The sequence below is a fragment of the Macaca thibetana genome, chromosome 11 (assembly GCF_024542745.1).
Source record: "Macaca thibetana thibetana isolate TM-01 chromosome 11, ASM2454274v1, whole genome shotgun sequence".
Classification (NCBI taxonomy): Eukaryota; Metazoa; Chordata; class Mammalia; order Primates; family Cercopithecidae; genus Macaca; species Macaca thibetana.
The window spans coordinates 42,108,651-42,130,932 of NC_065588.1; the positions used below are offsets into that span (position 1 = coordinate 42,108,651).

The 22,282-nt window shown below is 38.5% G+C and overlaps 1 protein-coding gene and 1 pseudogene across 1 annotated transcript in view; one reads left to right on the forward strand and one right to left on the reverse strand.

Moving 5' to 3' along the window:
- The window catches only part of ARID2 (AT-rich interaction domain 2), a 188,494-nt gene that overhangs the window by 154,258 nt on the left and 11,954 nt on the right, over nucleotides 1–22,282 (forward strand). Inside the window, exons 17-20 of the mRNA XM_050746848.1 lie at nucleotides 16,909–17,047; nucleotides 17,135–17,220; nucleotides 18,553–18,676; nucleotides 18,766–18,857. Of these exons, the coding sequence (XP_050602805.1) occupies nucleotides 16,909–17,047; nucleotides 17,135–17,220; nucleotides 18,553–18,676; nucleotides 18,766–18,857 (441 nt within the window). The remainder of the gene's footprint in view (nucleotides 1–16,908; nucleotides 17,048–17,134; nucleotides 17,221–18,552; nucleotides 18,677–18,765; nucleotides 18,858–22,282) is intronic.
- On the reverse strand, nucleotides 6,308–13,021 carry LOC126930335 (lysine-rich nucleolar protein 1-like; annotated as a pseudogene).

Genomic DNA, 22,282 nt, shown 5'->3' on the forward strand with positions numbered 1-22,282 from the left:
ATGGTGACTTCCTGGGAGTGGGGACCGCCAGGTTGCCTAAGGAAGGGTGAACCAGCCCAGGTCAGAAATGGAGCAAGTCGAAACTCCCATGCTGATCAGTAGTGGGTAGTGCCTGTGAATAGCCACTGGACTCCAGCCTGGACAATTTAGCAAGACCCTATCTCTTAAAAAATAAAAATAAAAAGATTGAGTCAGTCTTCTCAAAGCCTGCTGCTGTGTTATCAACTAAGTTTATGTAATATTCTGAAGCCTTTGCTATCATTTCAACTGTGTTCACAGCATCTTCACCAGGAGTAGATTCTGCCCTGAGAAACCACTTTATTTGTTCATCCCTAAGAAGCAACTCCTCATCCATTCAAATTTTATCATAAGATTGTAGCAATTCAGTTACATCTTTAGGCTCTGCTTCTAGTTCTCTTGCTATTTCTATCGTATTTGCTGTTACTTCCTCCACTGAGGCCTTGAATCCTCAAAGTCATCCATGAGAATTGGAATCAACTTCTTTCATATACCTGCTACTGTTCATATTTTGACCTCCTCCCATGAATTACAAATGTTCTTAGTGGCAGCTAGCATTAGAGAATCCTTTGCAGAAGATTTTCATTTTACTTTGCCAGATCTGTCCATGGAATTACCATCTATAGCAGCTATAGCCTTAAGTAACAGGAGTTGAAAGTTGAGGCCAGGCACAGTGGCTGATGCCTGTAATCTGAACACTTTGGAAGGCCAAAGCAGGAAGATGGCTTGAGCCCAGGAGTTCAAGACGAGGCTGGGCAATATAGCAAAACCTTGTCTCTACAAAAAAAATTAAAAAATAGGTGGTCATGGTGGCCCTTGCCTGTAGTCCCAGTTACTCAGGAGGTTTTGGTGGAAGGATCGTTTGAGCCCAGGAGGCGGAGTTTGCAGTGAGCTGAGATGTGCCACTGCACTCCAACCTCAGCAACAGAGTGAGACCCTGTCTCAAAAAAATACAAAATAGTTGAAGTGACTCCTTGTTCCATGAGCTGCAGAATGGATGTTGTGTTAGCAGCATGAGAACAACATTCATATCCTTGTACAGCTCCATCAGAGCTCTAGGGCAATTAGGTACATTGTCAGTGAGTGGTACTGTTTTGAAATAAATCTTTTCATCAGAGTGGTAAGTTTCAATAGTGGGCTTAAAATATTCAGTAAACCATGCTGTAAACAAATGTGCTATCATTTAGGCTTTGATGTTGCACAGGCAATGTAGATTTAGATAATTCTCAAGAATCCTCAGATTTTCAGAATGATCAATGAGCATTGACTTCAACTTAAAGTCACCAGCTGCATTAGCTGCTAATGAGAGTCAGCCTTTCTTAGAATCTTAGAAGCTCTGAAGCCAGGCATTGACTTTTCCTCTCTAGCTATGAAAGTCCTAGACCTAGATACCATCTTCTTCCAGTAGAAAGCTGTTTGATCTTTATTGAAAATCTGTTGTTTAGAGTAGCATTCTTTATCAATGATGTTAGCTAGGTCTTCTGGATAACTTGCTGCAACTTCTGCATCAGGACTTGCTTTACCTTGCACTTTCATGTTATGGAGATGGCTTCTTTCCTTAAACCTCATGAAGCAACCTCTGCTGGCTTCAAACTTTTCTTCTGCAATTTCCCCATCTCTCTCAACCTATTCATAGAATTTAAGAGAGTTTAGGGCCTTGCTCTGGATTAGGCTTTGGCTTAATGGAACGTCTTGACTGGTTTGATATTCTATCCAGACCTCCACAACTGTCTCCATATCAGCAAGACTGTTTCACTTACCTAACATTTGGGTGTTCAATTGAGAATTACTTTTATTTTCCATGGAGAACTTTTCCTTTACATTCACAGCTTGGCTGTTTGGTGCAAGAGGCATAGCTTTTAGCCTTTCTCAGCTTTGCCATACCTTTCTCACTAAATTTAATCATTTCTAGCTTTTAATTTAAAGTGAGAGACATATGACTCTTCCTTTCACTTGAATACCGAGAGGCCATTGTGGGGTTATTAATTAGTCTAATTTCAATATTGTTGAATGGTGTCTCAGGGAGCCCTAAGGATGGGGAGAGAGATGAGGGTAACAGCCAGTCGGTGGAATACTCAAAAGACACATAACATTTGGCCAGGCACAGTGGCTCACACCTGTAATCCCAGCACTTTGGGAGGCCGAGGCAGGCGGATCATGAGTTCAGGAGATCGAGACCATCCTGGCTAACACGGTGAAGCCCCATTCTCTACTAAAAGTACAAAAAATATTTAGGCGGGCCTGGTGGTGGGCGCCTGTAGTCCCAGCTACTCAGGAGGCTGAGGCAGGAGAATGGTGTGAACCTGGGAGGCAGAGCTTGCCATGAGCCGAGATCGCACCACTGCACTCCAGAGCAAGACTCCATCTCAAAAAAAAGTATCTACAGAGCATAATAAAGCAACATGGAATAAAATGGGATGTAGTACCTGTGTACTGCTATACAGGTACTGGTCCGTGGCCTGTTAGGAACCAGGCTGCACAGCAGGAGGTGAGGCTTGGGCAAAAAAGTGAAGCTTCATCTGTATTTACAGCCACTCCCTGTTGATTGCATTACCACCTAAGCTCTGCCCCCTGTTAGATCAGTGGCGGCACTGGATTCTCATAGGAGCACAAGCCCTACTGTGAACTATGCATTTGAGAGATCTAAGTTGCATGCTCCTTATGAGAACCTAATGCCTGATGATCTATCACTTCTCCCATCACCCCCAGATGGGACTGTCTAGTTGCTGGAAAACAAGTACAGGGCTCCCATTGATTCAACATTATGGTGAGTTGTATAATTATTTCATTATATAGTACAATGAATAATAGAAGTAAAGTGCACAATAAATGTATTGCACTTGAATCATCCCAAAACCATCCCCCCAACCCTTGGTCCATGGAAAAATTGTCTTCCATGAAAGTAGTCCCTGGTACCAAAAAGGTTGGGGACCGTTGCCTTACACTGTGTCCTTTACATGCTGTCACTCATTTCACTTATCTATAAACTATAATCACCAGATATACTATTGCTATTTTTTTATTTATCTGTTAGATTAAAAGCAAGAAAAATAATTTACTTCTATTGATTTCTTCTCTAACACTCTTCCTTACTCTATGTAAATTCAAGTTTTGACCTCTATATTTTCCTTCTCTGAAGATCTCCTCTTAACATTTCTTGTGAAGCCGGTCTCCTGGTGCATATGGCCTCAGTTTTTGTTGGTCTGAGAAAGTCTATTTCTCCTTGACTTTTGAAGAGTGATTTTACTGGATACAAAATTCTAGGTTAATGGATGTTTATCTTTCAACAGTTTAAATATCTCATTCCACTCTTCTTGTTTGCGTTATTCCTAAAGAGACATCAGTGTATTGTTGTCCTTCCGTTAGTAAGTTGGTTTTTTCCCTCTTATTTCTGTCAGAGTTTTTTTCTTTGTCTTTGGTTTTTGGAAGTTTGAATATGATATGGCTAGGTGTTGATTTTTTAATATTTATCTTGTTTAGTGTTGTCTGTGTTTCCTGGATCTGTGATTTCTTCTTGTGTGACATTAGTTTTAGAAAATTCTCACTTCATTCTTATACTTCAAATATTTTTTGTGTTCTTTCTCTTTTTCTTCTTTTTATGGTATTCCCACTGCATATATTTGCAGTTTTTGTTATCGTCCCACAGTCCTTGAATATTCTGTTTGTTTCCTTTATTCTTTGTTCCCTTTGCTTTTCAGTTTGGGAAGTTCCTGTCGACATATCTCACATCTTCAAGTCCACTGATTCTTTCCTTGTCTGTATCCAGTCTGTTGATGAGTCTATGAAAGACATTGTTTATGTCTGTTAGTTTTTTTCTTATTTCTAGCATTTTCTTTTTATTCTTAGCATCTCATCTCTGCTCACATTATCCATTTGTTCTTGATATTCACTTTTTCCATTAGTCTTAGCATATTTATTATAATTATTTTAAATTCTCAGTCTGAAAATGTCAAAATTTGTGTGATATCTGAGTCTGGTTCTAATGTTAGCTTTGCCTCTTCTTCTGACTCTGTGTGTGTGTGTGTAGGGGGGGTTGTTTGTTTGTTTACTTTTGGCATGACTTATAAGTTTTTGTTGAAAGTCAGGATGTTTCAGTTAAGCATCTGAGGTAAATAGCCTTTGGCGTGAGGTTTTATGTTTTTCTGGCTAGAAGTTAGGCCATGTTTAATGTTTGCTATAGCTATAGGTGTCAGAAGCTTCAATATTCCCTGGTGTCCTTTTTTTTCTTCCTTTGTTGTTGTTGAATTTTTTTTAGAAACTCCTTTTTAAATATAGCCTGTAGCTTGTAGCTCTGTCAGTTCTAATACACTGTTATACCATACTGGAAACCTGCTGATATGGTGGTAAGGTAATGGGGAGGTGAAATATTCTATAATCTTATGATTAAATCTCACTTTAAAAAAGTGGGCCTTCATCTAAGGGCTGCGACTTTGGTAAGTTTCTCAGCCTTTATTTTTTTTCTACTGTGTAAGACGAAAAGTCTAGGGAGGGCCCTTGTTTTCTTTTTTTTGAAAGGGAGTCTCGCTCTGTCGCCCAGGCTGGAGTGCAGTGGCGCGATCTCGGCTCACTGCAAGCTCTGCCTCGAGAGGGCCCATGTTTTCTAATTGCTTTTCCTGTAAGTCAGATAAGGCTCTGCTAAGTCAGATAAGGCTCATGAGACAGACCTTTGTAAGGCAAAAAGAACACTCTGGGCATATTAGAAACGGTTACTTACCCTCTTCCATTCCTGGAAGCAGGGAGGAAGTTTTTTTCAGTCTTCACTGTGAGATACTGGTCTCTGAAGGAAATTCACACAAAAGTATGGGTTCTCCCCAGAGACTGACCTCCCGCCCCAAGAGGTTTTTAATTCTGAAGATTAGCAGTTTGTCAATTGCTGTTTAAGGGTTCCTGCAAGTTAGTGGCTCCAGCTAGAAGGGCTGATTCTCTGTATTCAAGGGTCTCTCCAGCTTTCAGAGTGGTAGATTGCCCTGTGACTTCGGTTCTCTGATAGATCCAGGAGGAGTTGTAAATTTTCAGTTTGTTCATCTTATTTCTTGTCGTGAAGATGGTACTGATTGATGACTTGCAGCTTTTTACATGTCTGAAAGGAAACTAGAAGTCCTCATCCTTGTTTATCATCATTAAGCACAATGTTGACTATTAGTTTATCCTTGAAATGTATAAATAACATGTGATTGTATAAAACATTTTTGAGACTCCCTCAAAAGTGTCCTTCGTTTAAAAATATCTAGGAATTGCTGTTTAAATTCTGTGTAATTGGAGAAAAGGACTTTTGAGTAGTCAAGAGTTTATATTCAGTGTTTTTAGGACTTTATTTTTCTAGGCTACAGTGTTCTTTGAATAAGTGGTATCAGGCAAAGTTTAAGAAAGGCCCTCTACCTTGCCTTTAAACATAGGAGTTTTGCTTTTGTTTTATATATAGGGGTTTAAAGTAATATTTTGTTTGAAAATAAGATTCTGTTGCTAAAAAGACATTTGAAAAACACTTTTCTGGAATGTATTGCTCCTCATAGATTTCTCATTAAAAACTGCTGCAGAAAGATGAAAATTATTTTCCCTTAAGAGGAATAAAATCTATATTATATATTTAGAATTGCATTGTTGAAAGTCAAACCAGAAATATAGAGGATCTCAAATATATTCTAAACAAATATTCCTGTGTGAAAACTTGTCTGTCTGTGAACCAAGGACTTTTACTTGGTACTGATAAAATTGATAATTCCCCAACTGCCCACGAAATCTTCTCAAGTGATGTTGAGGTTCAAATCACTAGGTTCCTACTGAACTTTATACAGTTACAATACCTCCTAAAATTCCTATTATAAGGTGTAATTACTCCTACTGTACAAGCCAGAATAATTTTTGTTTGTTTGTTTATTTGTTGGGTGACCCAGGCAATTTTATTACTTTATCCCTGAACCTCAGTTGCCTCATGGATAAGATGGGGATAATAATAGCACTCATTTTATAATTATGAAGATTAAACACATTAATGCAAGGAAAACACTTGAGTATGTGTCTATCAAATGCTCAACACTTAACATGTTATTTATACGTGCTGATGTCTCAAACAGGCGTGGAATGTTAAACACATAAAACAGGAAGTTTTAGCCATTGACATATTCTCTTAAGCTGCCCCCACCCCAGTTTGCCCAAGCCTATCGAGATAGTGTCCTTAATCTTTGCAGGTGTTGGATTCAAGACAACCATCAGATGGCTTTCATCTGCACAACTGAATATAAATGCAATTTTGGCTGTTTGCGGGGACACAACACTAGAATTTAATCTTCTAACTTGACTTGGAAGCATTCCTGCCAATATAAAAGATTTTGTTTGAGGCAGTGGAGAAGCCAAAGCCTGCTCCTAGGTTGAACTTCCAGCTCATGGCCTAGTTGTAGTCCTGCTGCAGGTTCTGCTGCAAGCTATTTGCTGCCTTCTTGCTGAGGGTCATGTTGGGCCTTGCAGTCATGCAGGGGGGCAGCTGAATGAAGGGGTCAGATTTTTGAATCCACCCATGTTTGAGAAATTTCCATGTCTGTTCCTTATTCTTAAAACCAGTATCCCACTGGCCAAACTGGGTTACTGTCCACTTCCTGGTTTCAGAAGCTTCTCTTTTGCCCAGCTAAAGATCAGTCTGTGGCAAGGCCTTTCATCTCACCTGGTCTGTGTGCCCCTTGTCCATGTTGCCTTTCTTTTCCAACATCACCTCTGTGTCTGTTTTCTCTTTCCACAAGTTTCCTGCTATCCTGCTCTCTTTCCTCTTCTTTTTTCCCTTTTCAGAGCCATGTCCTCAGTGAGTGGCTGCTGTTGTTCTTAGACTTCAGTTTCTTCTTTGCTGTGACCTTAGGGCCATCGCTTATTGCGATGTATTTTGGAGCCTCAATTTTGACTGGCTTCTTTTTACTTCGTATCCTAAGGCTACTTTTCATGGACCTGGAGGGCTTGGGGTGTGGCCTAGGAGGGTGTCTCCCTTCTGGTGGATTTTTTTTGTCTTCTTCAGTTTCCCACTATGTTCCCTGGGCCTCCCCCGCTTCCGTTCTTCCCCAAGGCTGCCTACTCCTTGCCCTCCTTCCCCACTGAGCAAATGTAGGCAACATCCCTTTCCTTGCAGAATCAAGGGATGAGAAGGGCTGAGAAGGCTGTGGGGTCCTGGGCCCCTTTTTTTCCTCTTGTGTTTTTTGAACTTCTTGCCAACTCTGGTCTCCTCACTGTGTCTGGGATCTGGGGAGGTTTTCACCCCAGAGCCGTGGAACATGCCAAGGGTCACTTCTTTTTCTTCTCCCCGCTGAGGAACTCCGAGTGGTCAAGCACCTGCTTCCTGGGGCTGGGTGACTTCCCTGTCCGTCTGTCACCCAACATGGCCTCAGGTTCTAGGTGCTCCTTAGGGTGCTAAGGCTTGTCTTTTTTTCACTAGAGGCATCTCTGGTGTCAGCCCTTGTACCACACTCTTGGAGTGGGATATGGCTCTTATAGGAGGAACATCAACAAAATGATTGTCATTGTTTAAAATTGAGATTAAGTCTCCAGTTCTTTGACGACCTTCTTTCTTTTTTCCTCTGGGATCCCAAGGCCCAGGTCTACTTTGTGGGCCTAATTATTCCCATAACTCAAACTTTTCTGCCTCCAGATGACAGCCTACTTCATGATGACCCAGAAGTCCTGGAATAAGACTTTTGTATCGAGCTGGCTAAGATTTGAATAATGCTTTGTCTGATAGAAAATTACTGAAAACAACAACAGACACCAACTTCACTATATTTTGCAAATGATTGAAAATTTACAGGTAGCTAGAGTTTGTATTCTAGAACAAAGGTAGATTGATTTACATGATTACTTCTGCTTCTTCCAAAAGTATTGAAGCATCTAAAGACTAGTTGAATGTTACACATAAAACTGCCATCTTAATGATGTGAAATTACTTGAAAGAGTAAAATATCCAAGTGGAATTTTTAAATTCATGATAACGTGCCTCAGCAAGTACTGCTTAATTTTAGGTAAACTGCCAGTTTAGGTTGAAATTAATCAGTAGTTAGATTGTTCAGTAGCTTGACTTAAAAATGTCAGTGGGAGAAACAAATTGAAATTAGTTTCGTAGCATCATTTGTCTCAATTTTGTGGTCACAAAACCAGAAGAGATCTTCGGAGGGTTATATGTTGCTTTCTGAAGTTTTATGGTATTAGCACAATGCTTTGCATGTAAAATGCTTTTAACTAACAAATTTGTGACTAAGTTAAATGAAAGAAGTTTACCTAGCTTGATTCTAAAGTCATCTGTTCTTTGGTGACCTAGCCTGTTGGCATCTTGCATTTTCAATTGTCAGGATAACAAGTCGTCATCATCTTGCTGTTTCTAGGTTGATAAAATATTTTGTGTGAGAGCACTGGAAATACTAGATATTTTGCTAATATTACTATCCTTATAATTTGAACTAATGAGCCTTCATAAATGTGAGATTAACTTCATTTAATAATTTTTGGTAACATCAGTTTGAGAAATATGTGTTCCTTAGGCCTTAACTACTGATTTGCCATAAATAATTTTTTTTAACTAGGAAATACCCTGATTTGTACCACACATAGCAGTAGAATTTTTACCTTGCTCTATTCTTTAAAACATTGAATACCAAAGAATTTAATTACTTAAAGACGTTATGAAATGCCAAAAGGTTACATAACCATGGGAAGAATTTGCCAACTCATGTTAAAGACCTTTTTGTTATCAAATATTTACAGTAGTTGGGAAAAGAATTTCCTAGGGTGAGAATCTGGTATGTAGTTCAGCAAAAACAAAAACAAAGAAACCTTATTTATTCCTTGGAAACTTGTGCGTATAATAAGGAGAATTATATACCAATGCTAACCTCTTAATCTAGTATGCTTTCAGAATTTATTTGCCAGTATGATATCATAGATACTGTATATAAAAGTATACCCCCGTTTATACCTAGTAATACATCTATGTATATTATTCGAGTAAACAATTATGTATTATCACATAGAAGGAAAAAATCAGGTATTTTGTGTTAGACGTACCAGATTTCAAATCTTAGTTCTCTTACTTAGCTGTGTGATTCTGGAAAAGTTACTTTTTGAAAGCACACTTCCTTAGCAGTAAAGGGATAATTTTATGTTCAAAGAGCAGTCATGGAAATCAAATAAGATGAGGTATGTGAATATGCCAGATACATAATAAATTCTGAGCAAACAGAAGTTCAAGTAGAGAGGTACTTTGCACTATGTGCAGCTTTGTCAAGAATGGTGCGAAGTGATATGTTGGCATATCTTTCCTAGAGAAGAATGAATGTCTAAACTAGAATTTAAAAGTTTGAAATTATTTGGTATGATTTTTTTATTTCATTAAAAGCACACAGATACACACATCATCATTTATTTTTATTTTATCTCCAAGTTTATATTTAGCTTATTTAGAATAACATTGTTGGCCAGGCACGGTGGCTCACGTCTATAATCCCAGCACTTTGGGAGACTGAGGTGGGTGGATTGCTTGAGGTCACAAGTTCAAGACCAGCCTGGCCAACATGGTGAAACCCCATATCTACTAATAATACAAAAATTAGCTTGGTGTGGTGGCAGGTGCCTGTAATCCCAGCTACTCGGGAGGCTGAGGCAGGAGAAGCACTTAAACCTGGGAGGCAGAGGTTGCAGTGAGCGGAGATCATGCCGCTATACTCCAGCCTCCTCAACAGAGTGAGATTCTGTCTCAAAAAACAAAACAAAACAAAGCAAAACAAAACAAAACAACATTGTTATAATACCTGAATTGTACAAATCAGCTTTCATAGCACTTTTCAAATGTGAACTATATTCATATTTGTTTGGCAGGTACACATTTTAAAAACATTTTAAAACAAAGTCCCTGATAATTCACTTTTATATTTTACTATTTTAAGTGACTGCTTCACAGACCGGCAGGTTAATACCACTGGATGCGGGAAGGTCAGAGAGCAAACACAGAAATCTTTTCCTGTATTAATTATTAGGAGGAAAGGAAAGGAGTCAGAACTGAGGGCAGCTGGTTTGGGTCATCCTCCATATGAATCCCTTACTATATTTGGGATATTTCCTACAATTTCAGTCTTACTAGGAGGCAGGACCCATCTTTGTACAAAAGCCCCTCAAAAAGGCCAAGTACTTGCTTCGTCCCCTATTGCCTTTGGCAGGTACACTAGTCAATCAGTTGTTCCCACCTATGACTTTTAATCTGGATTGACTGTAGCACAGAAGCTGAGATTGGAGAATTCATTCTTGTAGGAACAGCAGTATTTCGTTTCCAAGAATACCAGTACTGATTTTCAGTTTTCCAGTTTGTATTTATAATGTTTCATCATGTATTAAGGAAATAAATTAATTTCTCTTTAATAGTGAAGTTAGTACTTTTTTTCTATTTTGAACTTTTGCAACTGGATAAAATAAAGTTGGGTAACCTCTTGCCAAGGTTGTTGGTATATTTTTTTCCCCAAAAAAATAGCTTGTTACTTAGCTTGTTACTAAGTCTTATTTGAATATATAATAATGCTTGCCCTTGATACTTCTTTTGACACAGAATATTATGTATCTAAAGCAGTTAAATGCCAAGGGTGGAGGTACAATTTAGGGTTCTGCAACCAATAATAGTGCCTTTTTTAAAACTAAAATATGTTTGCAGTATGAATTTTTTGGATGTATAGTCTCACGTATACATTTATGTGCCATCTTTTTAACTAGAATATTCCTGCAAAAAAAAAAAAAATCCCTGGCATTTTAAGTGAGGTGAGTTTGTTTGTTTGTTTCAGCAGGAAGGCTATAAAAAAGGATATGGAATACTTTTTGGCCACTAAAGAAAAATAGCCTGCCAAGACCTTGAGTAAATAAGAAAACTCCAAATGAAACTGTCTGTATTGTTCATTCTCATGTTGCTATAAAGAACTGCCCAAGACTGGGTAATTTGCAAAGGAAAGAGGTTTAATTGACTCACAGTTCTGCAGGGCTGAGCAGGCCTCAGGAAACTTACGATCATGGCAGAAGGGGAAGCAAACATGTCTTTCTTCACATGGCAGCAGGAGAGAGAAGTGCTGAGCAAACAGGGATAAACCCTTTATAAAACCATCAGATCTCATGAGAACTCACTATCATGAGAATAGCATGGAGGTAACCCCATGATTCAGTTACTTCCCACTGGGTCCCTCCTATGGCACGTAAGGATTATGGGAACTACAATTCAAGGTGAGATTTCGGTGGGTACACAGCCAAACCATATCATTCTGCCGTGGCCCTTCCCAAATCTCATGTCCTCACATTTCAAAACACAATCATGCCTTTCTAAGAGTCCCCCAGAGTCTGAGCTCATTCCAGCATTAACCCGAAAGTCCAAGTCCAAAGTCTCATTTGAGACAAGGAAAGTCCCTTCCACCTATGAGCCTGTAAAATCAAAAGCAAGTTATTTACTTCCTAGATAAGTAGGGTATAGGTATTGAGTATATATACCCATTACAAATGGGAGAAAGTGGCCAAAACAAAGAGGCTACAGGCACCATCCAAGTCCAAAATCCAATAGGGCAGTCATTAAACCTTAAAGCTCCAAAATGATCTCCTTTGACTCCATGTTTCACACCCAGGTCACGCTGATGCACAAGGTGGGCTCCCAGAGCCTTGCGCAGCTCCGCCCCTGTGGCCTTGCAGGGTACAGTCCCCCCTCTCAGCTGCCTTCATGGGTTGGCATTGAGTGTCTGCGGTTTCTCCAGGTGCACAGTGCAAGCTGTTCATTTATCTACCATTCTGGGGTCTGGAGGATGATAGCCCTCTTTTCACAGCTCCATAGGCAGTGCCCCAGTGGAGACTCTGTGTGGGGACCCTGATCTGCTCTAGCAGAGGTTCTCCATGAGGGCTCTGCCCCTGCAGCAAACTTCCGCTTGGACATCCAGGTGTTTCCATACATCCTCTGAAATCTAGGTGGAGGTTTCCAAACCTCAATTTTTGACTTTTGGGTACCCACAGGCTCAACACCATGTGGAAGCTGCCAGGGCTTGGGATTTTTATTCTCTGAAGCCACAGCCCAAGCTGCACCTTGGCCCTTTTTAGCCATGGCTGGAACAGCTGGGATGCAGGGCATCAAGTCTCTAGGCTGCAGGCAGCATGGGGGGCCTGGACCTGGTCCAGGAAATAATTTTGTCCTGCTAGGCCTCTGGGGAGAGGCTGCCATCAAGGTCTCTGACATGCCCTGGAGACATTTTCCTCATTGTCTTGGTGATTAACATTCAGCTCCTTGTGACTTACGCAAATTCATGCAGCAGGCTTGAATTTCTCCCCAGAAAATGGGTTTTCATTTCAGGAAATTTGTACCTAGTAGCCTATGTGAATATTTGCTCAGTTGAACCAAACAGTTCTTCACTGGAATAAAAGAAAATAGAATTTGGCTGAAGGGGAATTAAATGAAGAATAGAAGCTAATCCTGAGCTTTCACTGCAATGGTTTAAATAACAAGCAGGAGACCAACTATTATAAATTATAGTGATGATGTAATTGAAAAATACGTATTTTTTAAATCGCCAGTGACTGAAAGTGTCAAAAACTTGTTGCAGTAACTATATTAAATATTACATTTTGCATTGCTTTCCCAGATATTGATAAATTCTGGTTTCTTTCTTTTGAAAAAGTAGCAGGATCAAAGAAAAAGTGTTGTTTCTGTTGTTTCTACTTAGAATAACATTTGTTTTTATATACTTAAGTGTGAGATTCAGTAGAGAGGAAAAGATAAAAGATGGAAAAGGGGATAATTTATGAAGAAACAATAGAATCCAATGTTGTAGAAAAAAACCGGGTTCTTTTCACACAACCAGGAAAGATTAGGCTCATAGACACATAGAAGTGTGAGGAGTGGAATTTACTAGATGAGAACGGAAAAGGAAAAACAGCTCAGCAAAGTGAGATGGAGTCTTGCTTACAGGTTTTCCACCTCACAGATTTATTCTCAGCTTACCACACAGGAAGAGGAGTGGCCAGGCATCTCCCTGCTGCAAATGGCAGGAACTTCCCGAGGCTCCACCCCTTCCTCCCAGTGCAGAGGCTGGTCAGAGATTCTCCGAGGAGCCCTTTTAAACTTGGGTGTCTCACCAATATATACGTGAAGGAGTTAACCTGGGAAATAGTAGCTACATTTGGCTGAGATCCAAGGTAAAGAAAGGATGAATAATGACTGAAAATCTAATGTAGAGAAGAAAATCAAAGAAGCTCTAATGAAATAAACTTGTTTTTTCGGTAATAAGCATTTTTTTTTCAGAGACATAAATGTAAGATATTGTCTCTAAATTTACAAATACACACAAGTACAGAGGAAGACAAGCTCTAAAATAAGATTGAAATTCAGTATTTAACCAAAGTTGAATTGCAGGCAGTTTCTATGGAGAATATTTTTAGGAGCAGAAATGAATAAAATTAGTTGTGAGCGATAGTGAATGTTGCTTGCTAATGGAGGCCATTAACTTGAAGGTGGACCAAATGTTACTGAGCAAAGCTTGCAATTTTGGAATAGTTGTGGAGAAGATCTCAGAGTAGAGGATTAACAAGATGGCCCAGTGAAGAGACAAGGGGTTACCAGTACCACCACTACCCCTTACCGCCACTACTGCTACTATTACTGATCATGATGACAATAGCCCTTATTTATTTTTGGCCTACTGTTTTCCAAATAGATGTATACACATCAAATTTAAGCCTCACACCCATCTTTAAAAGTAGATTCTCAGTGAGTAAAATGAGTTTCAGAGGATTCTTTTTTGCCCAAAGCTGTTGCCAATGGTTGTACACATGAAGGAGGGAACCAGTCACATTGTATGTGTCATATGTTGTATATTTATTACAACAGTTTTTCAGCACAAGACAATAAAGTATCTTAAGGAAGAATATTGTTTTAATTTGTACAAAGGGGCCGGACGTGGTGACCCACACCTGTAATCCCAGCACTTTGGGAGGCCAAGGCAGGCAGATCACTTGAGGTCAGGAGCTTGAAACCAGCCTGGTCGACATGGAAAAACCCCGTCTCTAATAAAAAATACAAAAATTAGGCATTCTGCTGCATGCCTGCAATCCCAGCTACTCAGGAGGCTGAGGCAGAAGAATCACATGAACTCAGGAGACAGAGGTTGCAGTAAGCCAAGATTGTGCCACTGCACTCCAGCCTGGGCAACAGAGTGAGACTCTGTCTCAAATAATAATAATAATTTGTACAAAGCTATCATATTACCCTGGAGTGGCAGCAGTATATAAAATTATATCAGTAACAGTCCCAGTTTTGTTTAAAAACACATACATACTCAGAGAAGGCTTAAAGAAAGTATACTAAAATGTTAGCATTATGGCTATATCACAAGTAATTTTTATTTGTATTATTTTTGGATACTCTTGAATTTTCCCACTTCCCCTAACATATTGTTTATGATTTATGGGTTGGTACGGAGTGGAGGTGATTGCCGGAGTAGTTTTAAGAACAGTTTTCTAGATATGACAGTAAACAGTAGCATTCTGCTTCATCACTTATACTTCTCCCAATCCATCCAGTAAATATCCATAATGTTCTGAAAACTCAGTATTTATTTGCTTTACATTTCTTTAGAGTTTAACTCTCCAATATTACATGTAAACTTTTAAAACTCAGGTATTGGCCAGGTATGGTGGCTGGCTCACGCCTGTAATCCCAGCACTTTGGAAGCCTGAGGCAGGTGGATCACAAGGTCAGGAGTTCGAGACCATTCTGGCCAACATGGCGAAACCCCGTCTCTACTAAAAATACAAAAATTGGCTGGGCATGGTGGCAGGTGCCTGTAGTCCCATCTGTTTGGGAGGCTGAGGCAGGAGAATCGCTTGAACCCGGGAGGCAGAGGTTGGATTGAGTCGAGACCGTGCCATTGCACTCCAGCCTGGGCGACAGAACAAGACTCTGTCTCATAAATAAATAAAATTCAGGTAGTTCATTTAATGGATTTGGAACCCTTAACTACTTTTCACCTTCACGTGATTATTGCAACCAGCTTCATTTATAATTATATGAGAACTTTACCTTGAACCACCACAACATTCAATGAATAGCTTTTATGACTAGAGTAGTTAGATAGAAAATAGACTTGGAATGAAGAAAATAGTAGTAGATTGAAGAGAAAAATAGACTCTGAGGACAGATAGACTAATGAACACTTTAAAATATGTTGTCTTAAATTCGTATACACATAACTGTGTGTATTTAGTAATTAAAATTGATTTAAGGAAGTGCTATCATTTTTCCTGTGGCTGCTAAATTCACCATTTTTATTGTTGCCAATAAACTTGATTCATTGTATGTATTGAAAAATAGTTTAGAAATAGACATTGTGAATACTGAGTAGTAGTACATTTGGATTTTGGTTTCTGTGTATACGTGTGCACGTGTGTGTAGACTTAATATATTGCAGTTAATGATTTAATAGTATTTAGGTAATGTCTTAAAAACTTTTTTTTTTTTGGTTATTTTGTTTTGGGGATTTTTTTTTTTTTTTTGTTTGGTGTTATTTTTTTTGTGGAATTTGGATTTTTTTTGTTTTTGGTTTTTTTGTGGTTTTACAACAAGAAATGCTTCCTTGTGGCAATAACTAGTATGTATAACAGAACTCAAGTCATATTTCATATTAATGAAATAGCATTGTGAGTTCTGAGAAGTAAACAAAGTTCTGAAATTTAAAATGTGTTTACTGATTTTAGCCTCACAATATACTTTTGTAGGTATTTATATAGATACATGTGATGGAAATTAAATATATAACTTACTCTTTCTGACACTGTGTTATATAATTTAGTATTTAATTAACTTCTGATTAAATTTTATTTTAAAATATTAGTCATTCCTAAAGGAAGAATAATTTGGGATACTGGATATTTGTTACACATTAAAAACTGGTTCAAATATATATGTGTTTATATGACAGCCATAAAAAGTCAAATCCTAAGAGATCTTTGCTTTAGATCTTAAAGATATTCATTGTGGCTGGGTGCTGTGGCTCACACCTGTAATCCCAGCACTTTGGGAGGCCGAGGCGGGTGGATCATGAGGTCAGGAGTTCGAGACCAGCCTGGCCAACATAGTGAAACCCCGTCTCTACTAAAAATACAAAAATTAGCCGGGCGTGGTGGCGTGTGCCTGTAGTCCCAGGTACTTGGAAGGCTGAGGCAGAAGAATCGCTTGAACCCGGGAGGCGGAGGTTGCAGTGAGCCAAGATCGCACCACTGCACTCCAGCCTGGCGACAGAACGAAACTCCATCTCAAAAATATATATATATATATTGATTGCACAAATATTTGAGTTATTCATTAGTAATTGAAGCCTTTTAATACATTCTTTGCTGTCTAGATTCCACTGTTCTCTCTCAATTCCATATTGTCTAATAAAGGACAATAAAATCTGACTTCCTTCAGTTTTGTGTGCTTTGCCACCTGCCCACTCAGACATCATAGGATATGTGCTGGAGGAGTGAGAGATGGTACTTAACAACGTGGACAGACATATAAATGTGAACTTAAAAGGCAGACTTACTAAAACTTATAGAATTTGAACTGTTGGATTGGATATGCTTGAGTTATTATATCTAATATGAAATCTAGTAAATGAGCAATTTATAAAAGTACAATAGAATATGATATTTGTTTATAAGGTAATGTTCTATGGTGTTTTTAAATGATATTTTATTCACTTTTAAGAGATTTTTAGTCAGCCTTCATTGAAGGTAGGGAATTAGGTTAAAACAAATTACCAAAAGTGTTCAGTACAACTGATGATTCTACTTAGAAATATAAGTAGAGAAATTTTTGAAATAGTTTCAAAATATACCTGAATACATCCAAGTGTCTACTACTATTATTTTTTATAGGTGGTTTCAGACACCTTCACAGGTTTTCTACCATGCAGCAACTGAACATGGAGGAAAAGATGTATATCCAGGGCAGTGTCTTTGGGAAGGTTGTGAGCCTTTTCAGCGACAGCGATTTTCTTTTATTACCCACTTGCAGGTACACTTTTTAAATATTATTTGATCAGTAACTCATTTGCATTAAAGATTTTGATATGCATTCTGTTGCTTCCTCTTTCTCAATAAGGATAAGCACTGTTCAAAGGATGCCCTACTTGCAGGATTAAAACAAGATGAACCAGGACAAGCAGGAAGTCAGAAGTCTTCTACCAAGTAAGGAAAATGAGTTTACTTCCTATTGTACATACAAAAAGAAACTAGGCAAAACACAAGAACAATGAAATGCAACTTAGCATATTAGGAGACCAAAACCTGGGTTCTAGTCCAGCTCTGCCACAAACCAGCAATGTGACCCTGTTCAAATTGCTTAGATTCTCTTGGCATCACTTTTCCGTTTGGCTGGACAATGTGGTCTGTAAGTTACCTTTGAGCTCTAACACTGATTCTGTTTTGTAGACTAGTCAGTCATTGGAAGTAATGACAGATGGTATATGAGAAATACTTTGTAAACTAAAAGTACTGTGTATGGTTCTTTTTCCTGTAAGAGAGTAATCATCTATTTGATAATGGCAAAGAGATTTCATATCTTGCCATTATCAAATATATATATACACATACACATATAAACATACATAACACTGGTTTACAGTTTAAAGATTGTTTTCGGGTTGTCTCATTTAATATTCAGCATTAGCTTAAAATAATTTAATATTCAGAATTAGTAAAAATGTATCAGAAATACCCCTGCTTTTCAAATGTGAAAAGAAATATTGAAAGTCATGCAGCCAGTTACAGTGTCAGAAACAGTGTTTCTTCATATATGATAAGTCAGCATCTCCATTGCTATCTCACCAGAGCACACAGATAATGATGCATTTTATCTGCTTGGCCAAAGAAATCTACAGTAGTTTGAATCATATTTTACATAAAATCATCTCTACAGTTCTTCCATTCTGTATATTTCATAAATAACAGAACTGTAGTGAAAGGATTGATTGAAATTATGAAATAATGATGAAATTTAAGTTATGTAAGTAATAGTTTGAAATGTGGTATTTAGCATAATTCCATGTTATCATACCGTGTTTTCCTGGATGACCAGTGTCAGTACATTCTTAGGTAGTATTATTACTTTACTCTTAGGTAACATTTGGAAATAATTTGTAGCAAAAATTGTAGACTTTTCTTCTTTGTTAAAATCTTCACATTATATTCAAAGATGAGAAGGCTGTAACTATGACGTTATGTTGAATTTGTCTTGATTGCATACTTACCCAGTACGGTAACTTTAAAGATGGAACATCTGTTTGCTTTAAAATTGATAGATTGGAAAATAAAAGACTTGAAACTTCACCTTGATACTAAGAGCTCCTTTGCCTAAGCTGTCACAGAGCATAAACGTTAATGCTGGCCCATTGGACCTTTAGTCACCCTGTAAACACAATTTTTAAATAACCAGCTTAAAGAGATTGGCAGGATGGTCATAGTTGTCAGTCTGTCTGCAGTATCATGTTAACTCTCTCTCGCTCTCTCTGATCAATTTAGGCAGCCAGCTGTAGGGGGCACAAGCTCAACTCCTAGAGCACAGAAGGCCATTGTGAATCATCCCAGTGCTGCACTTATGGCTCTGAGGAGAGGATCAAGAAACCTTGTCTTTCGAGATTTTACAGTAAGCATGCCTTGAAACCCTTATCTGTAAAAGTCTGAGTCCTGTGTGATTTAGATCTTTATTCTTTCTTTTTTTCCTTTCTTTTTAAGGATGAAAAAGAGGGACCAATAACTAAACACATCCGACTAACAGCTGCCTTAATATTAAAAAATATTGGTAAATATTCAGAATGTGGTCGCAGGTGAGTAATATGTTTTCTGTAGCCAAAGTGAATTTAGTTTATTTTATTTTTACATATAAGTTAATAAAATTAGATAACTGTATTTTCTTCATTGTTTTTCTCATCAGTTTTGCAAATACATCCAAAAGTTTATGCCTAGGTCAGGCCATGATGAGCTCTTAAAAGTCAAAAATAAATAGAAGTTAAAACAACCAAAAAATGGTCCTTTAAGTTGTTTTATAAAGTTAATTTGTCTTACTGGCCATAGAATTTAGAACAAAAAGTAGCTCTACTAAAGAGGAAACTTAGGAGTTTATTGGGGAAAACAAAGGAATTGATCATTTGAATCACGTGGAGTCCAAATGAAATTCAGTTTGACACTTGTCATTTTCATGTACCCATCAATGTCATAAATAATGTTAAGGTATATGTATAATACTCTGAAGTTTTAAACTTTCCAATGAACTTAAGCAAAAGAAAACCCAGGATTTTGTAGATGTACAGAAACCAGAAGGGATAACTTATTAATTCTTGAGAGAGCAAATATAGAATATTTTGTCGATACCTTGTCTTCCTTAGTTACTTTTCTGGAATTCCTCCTGCATCTTCAACTGACCACTCTTGGGCTCCCTCTCTGAGAAGCTGTCCTCAGATGCATCTTGTGTTCCTGATAGTCACTTTCTATCTCAGGCTCTCCCTTTCACATATTAGTTCCATCTCCTTAATGTATTTTGAATCCATGTTAGTTCTTCCCTGCACCCCTATTTTACCTTGTTTTAGGTCTTTTATGATATTCTTTACAATGACCTTTAAACTGAATTTTCTAAGCATAAAAATAGTGGTATCAATTATAAAAAGAAAATGAATTTGACTATATTGTTTTAAGATTTCGCTAAGTGGAAGGTGAATAGCATTTAAAGCTAAAGTTGAAAAAGTTATCTGTAATGGCAAATGTTACTATATTTATTTAATCAAGTATAAATGAACAAGAAAATTTTTCACACTTGAGCCAAGTTTTTTTAGAAAAAAAAAGAAATGTAAAGGTTTAATAACCATACGAGAATTCTAGTATCTTCATGATTTAGTTCATAACATTTCTTTTTACTTTTCTTTCTTTATTTCCCTCCTAACCCCTTTTTTGTTTCATAGCCTACATTTCAGTGAAACTAAGCCACATGCAAGTTCCTAATCACACTGGGCTCTTTCAAGTCACACTTTGTACCTTTGTTCCAATGCTCATACTATTCTCCCTGCCTAGAATGCCCTCCTCCCTGCGTTGCCCACCTATTGAATATCTGCTTACCCTTCATGATTCAGCTCAGACATGAGTTTCTTTGTGTAGCCTTTCCTTTGCTCTATTCCTCTTCCCTACTGAGCTTGTTCTCCTCTATTTTTACAACATGTCTATCTTAAAACTTTTAATCTCATTGTTTTGAAAATGTTTTTTTATGCGGCTTTTTCCCTTACAGAACTATGTGCAGAGACTTCCTCTGATTAATCTTTGTAGCTTGAACACTTAGCACAGTGCCCAACACATTATAATCTCTACCTCCTATTCATCCTTTAAGATTCACCTCAGTGGTTACTGCTTCCTTTCCTGACATCTTCCTTACTACCTTAACCCTGACCTGGAGCACAGTACATATTCCCTACTGCCCCATGTGTTGCATGTTACCACCTTAGATGATGAGCTCTTTGAAGGTAGGGATTCAGTATTTTGATCTTTGTATCTTTAGTGCCTAGCATAGTGTTAGCAATATGATAGTCATTCAGTAAGTATTTGATTGATAGACAGGTGGTGGGAAATTCATTCTCCTAGAGTTCTGATCTGGAATTTGTGTGTGTTTTGTTGTTGTTGTGTTGTTTGTTTTATTTTGTTTGTTTGTTTTTTGAGACAGAGTCTCGCTCTATTGCCCAGGCTGGAGTGCAGTGGCACAATCTCGGCTGCCTGCAGCCTCTGCCTCTAGGTTTGAGTGATTCTCCTGCTTCAGCCTCTCGAGTACCTGGGACTACAGGCGCTCGCCACCACACCCAGCTAATTTTTGTATTTTTAAGAGAGACAGAGTGTCACCATGTTGGCCAGACTGGTCTCAAACTTCTGACCTCAAGTGATCCACCCACTGCAGCCTCTCAAAGTGCTGGGATTACAGGTGTGAGCCACTGTGCCCGGCCTCTTTTTTTTTTTTTTTGAGACAGAGTCTCGCTCTGTTGCCCAGGCTAGAGTGCAATGGCGTGGTCTCGGCTCACTGCAACTGCATCTCACAGTTTCAAGCGATTCGCCTGCCTCAGCCTCCTGAGTAGCTAGGATTACGGGCAACTGCCACTATGCCCAACTAATTTTTTTTTTGTATTTTTAGTAGAGACAGGGTTTCACCATGTTGGCCAGGCTGGTCTCGAACTCCTGACCTCAGGTGATCCACCTGCCTTGGCTTCCCAAAGTGCTGGGATTACAGGCATTAGCCACCATTCCCGGCCTGATCTGGAATTTGTGTAGAAAATTGGAATGCTAGAAACAACTTTGTAATTTTTTTAAGGGCCTTTTCTTCACATTGAAATTGTACATTCTAGGCAAAGCTTCTTTGTCTAGAGCTAATAAAATGTTGAGCCAAAAGTTTTCATTTCACTGGTTTTGTTTTGTTGATTTTGTTGTTTTATTTATCTCTAAACCTTTCAAGTATTTTCTGGCATCTTCAGGTCCTATGACGTTAGAATAGTAGAGTCATATGAATTAAGACAATCCATTAAGTCTTTCTATTCACTCGCCCAATCCAGGTTGAAATCCCCAGTATAGAACTTCTGTTGAACATCTCCACTGATGGGGAGTTTTACCTAAGCAAGAATACTGATAGAAAATCTGGCAGAACCCACATGTGTGGAGAGAGTGTAGAAAATCAGGCAGCTACAAAAGATAATTCTCTCTTGATAGTTCTCTAGTGGAATAATGCGAGGCTAGACGTGGTGGCTCATGCCTGTAATCCCAGCACTTTGGGAGGCTGAGGCAGATAGATTGCTTGAGCCAGGCATTCGAGATCAGCCTGGGCAACATGACGAAACCCCATCTATACAAAAAATTTTAAAAATTAGCTGGATTTGGTGTTGTGCACCTGTGGTCCTAGCTACCAGGGAGGCTGAGGTGGGAGAATCACTTGAGCCCAGGAAGCAGAGGTTGCATTGAGTCGTGCTCACACCACTGCATTTCAGCCTGGGTGACAGGGTGAAACTCTGTCTCAAGAACAAAAAGAAGTAATATAGAGTGTGATCTTTTAAACTAAAGAAAAAATGGCCAGGCTCGGTGGCTTATTATAATCCCAGCATTTTGGGAGGCCAAGGCAGGTGGATTACAAGGTCAGGAGTTCAAAACCAGCCTGGCCAACATGGTGAAACTCTGTCCCTATTAAAAAATACAAAAATTAGCTGGGCATAGTGGCATGTGCCTGTAATCCCAG